Source organism: Sinocyclocheilus grahami, unplaced genomic scaffold (assembly GCF_001515645.1).
Source record: "Sinocyclocheilus grahami isolate Dianchi unplaced genomic scaffold, SAMN03320097.WGS_v1.1 scaffold255.1, whole genome shotgun sequence".
Taxonomy (NCBI): domain Eukaryota; kingdom Metazoa; phylum Chordata; class Actinopteri; order Cypriniformes; family Cyprinidae; genus Sinocyclocheilus; species Sinocyclocheilus grahami.
In genome coordinates this window covers 485440-487916 of record NW_015505434.1, presented here as the reverse complement: position 1 = coordinate 487916, position 2477 = coordinate 485440, and the positions used below count along the sequence as shown (strand labels likewise).

At 34.8% G+C, this 2477-nt stretch overlaps 1 protein-coding gene across 7 annotated transcripts in view; it reads left to right on the top strand.

Annotated features, from left to right (window-relative positions):
• The window catches only part of LOC107598728 (serine/threonine-protein kinase DCLK2-like), a 53809-nt gene extending 52118 nt beyond the window's left edge, over window positions 1-1691 (top strand). For 6 of the 7 annotated variants that reach the window (XM_016290141.1, XM_016290140.1, XM_016290143.1 and 3 more), the window contains one exon: window positions 857-1691. In XM_016290141.1, coding sequence (XP_016145627.1) covers window positions 857-1153 — 297 coding nt within the window. In that variant the 3' untranslated portion in view covers window positions 1154-1691. The remainder of the gene's footprint in view (window positions 1-856) is intronic. The other variant, XM_016290144.1, reaches the window with a different exon arrangement.
• The last annotated feature ends 786 nt before the right edge of the window (window positions 1692-2477 follow it).

Genomic DNA, 2477 nt, shown 5'->3' with positions numbered 1-2477 from the left:
CCCCAAAATGATGGCAGCCCTGGTAGTTTTTCAAGATTGTGGGACATTTTGGAAATATTAAAAGGCTATATTTAGATTAATACACATATTTTAGATTAATATGTAAAATCTGTAAGTTATCAGCATAAGACCCAGACTATAATAAAGTGTGACAAAGCAAAAATAAAGCAGTAATTTAGCAACATTGCTGAAAATTAATAAGAACTCAACCATGCACCCCTCAGAACAACCATCACCTGCAATAACCTTTACACTCAGAAAGTAGAATTACTAGAATAAGTAGAAAAAGTGGGAACATTTTTGGGGGGAAAAAATGGGAAAAGATTTTGTTACACATGAAATTTAATTGAAAGCTCAATTAAATATATATTTTAAAAAACAAAAATGTTACTTAACTGCACAAATTGTTATCATCCTACAAATATGCAAAATTGTCACACTACATTTTGACCATGTGAAATTTCTGCAACAGTCATGATATGACGTCACTTTCTTTAAAAATAAAAAATTTAATTCAACATATACGTATATGCATTCGCATAGCATAACTCCCCATTAACTGTTTTTGTCCAGTGAAAGGTCTTGTAGACCAATATATATATTTAATATATATATTTTTTGTGTTCCACAGAAGAAATTTTGTCATAAAATTTTGGAACAAGATGAATAAATGATGACAGAATTTTTATTTTTGGGTGCACTGTCTCTTTAAGATTGAAATGATCTCTCTCTATCTTCCTCCCAGATCATAACTTCATCTCACTTACTCTTTCCCTACTGAATTGTTTTCAGTTTCCTTTCCATTTTGGGTGGGTGCACATCATGTGAACATTAACATATTGTCTCTCTCCTGTAGAACACAGCTCTAGATAAGGAAACCATCCAGCTTTCTTGTCGGCGTCAGGACCGCAGCCCCCCTCCTCCAGGAAAGAGCCCTTCCTCCACCCACCCAGAGAGACGACACTCCCATAGGGGACGCTCATCTGTCCAATCGGAGGACTCTAGGAGTGCTGCTCCCATTGAGCCTTTAGCCTCAACAACCCCCAATGCACCATCAGAACCTCTGCCCTCCCCTCACTCTGCCCAACCTCCCCACTTCCCAGAATGCAGTGCTGAGGCTGAGGTCAGCAAGGGCCTGCAGAAGAAAGAATAATACTACTTAGGGAAACAATATGGAGACAATTTCAAATATAAATGCATAAATACATATATAGCAACTCTGCGAATCTTTGAAACTCCAAACTAGCTAAAAGGCTAGAATACACTACATGACTTTTGCCCCGATTTGTACAGTCTGGACGAGTACATTGTCCAAAGTAAGAGCCAGTCTGCAGATTTCACAAAACAAATTGTGTATGTTGAGCAGCACAGACTTCAATGTCTTTAGTTACAGATTATGATTCCACCAGTTAAGAGAATATCAAACGTTGATATTTGAGACGATTATAGAACACATATATTTGTGTGTCTCCTTGCAATGAGGTGAGTTTGTTCTGAGTGAGTTTCTTGTGTTTGGAAAGGCTTGAAAGCAGAGTTGCCAGGTCTGCGAAACAAAACTATACCAGTGATTAATCAAAAATGGGCCAAAACTAGCCCAATAACCCTATATCAAAACTTAAAATATGCCGAAAATACATTTTTTTACAGTTACTGTTCTGCGATATACACAATTTCAACTTGAAAGTCACCATGTATTAATCCCCCCCCCCAAAATGATGGCAGCCCTGGTAGTTTTTCAAGATTGTGGGACATTTTGGAAATATTAAAAGGCTATATTTAGATTAATACACATATTTTAGATTAATATGTAAAATCTGTAAGTTATCAGCATAAGACCCAGACTATAATAAAGTGTGACAAAGCAAAAATAAAGCAGTAATTTAGCAACATTGCTGAAAATTAATAAGAACTCAACCATGCACCCCTCAGAACAACCATCACCTGCAATAACCTTTACACTCAGAAAGTAGAATAAGTAGAATAAGTAGAAAAAGTGGGAACATTTTTGGGGGGAAAAAATGGGAAAAGATTTTGTTACACATGAAATTTAATTGAAAGCTCAATTAAATATATATTTTAAAAAACAAAAATGTTACTTAACTGCACAAATTGTTATCATCCTACAAATATGCAAAATTGTCACACTACATTTTGACCATGTGAAATTTCTGCAACAGTCATGATATGACGTCACTTTCTTTAAAAATAAAAAATTTAATTCAACATATACGTATATGCATTCGCATAGCATAACTCCCCATTAACTGTTTTTCTCCAGTGAAAGGTCTTGTAGACCAATATATATATTTAATATATATATTTTTTGTGTTCCACAGAAGAAATTTTGTCATAAAATTTTGGAACAAGATGAATAAATGATGACAGAATTTTTATTTTTGGGTGCACTGTCTCTTTAAGATTGAAATGATCTCTCTCTATCTTCCTCCCAGATCATAACTTCATCTCACTTACTCTTT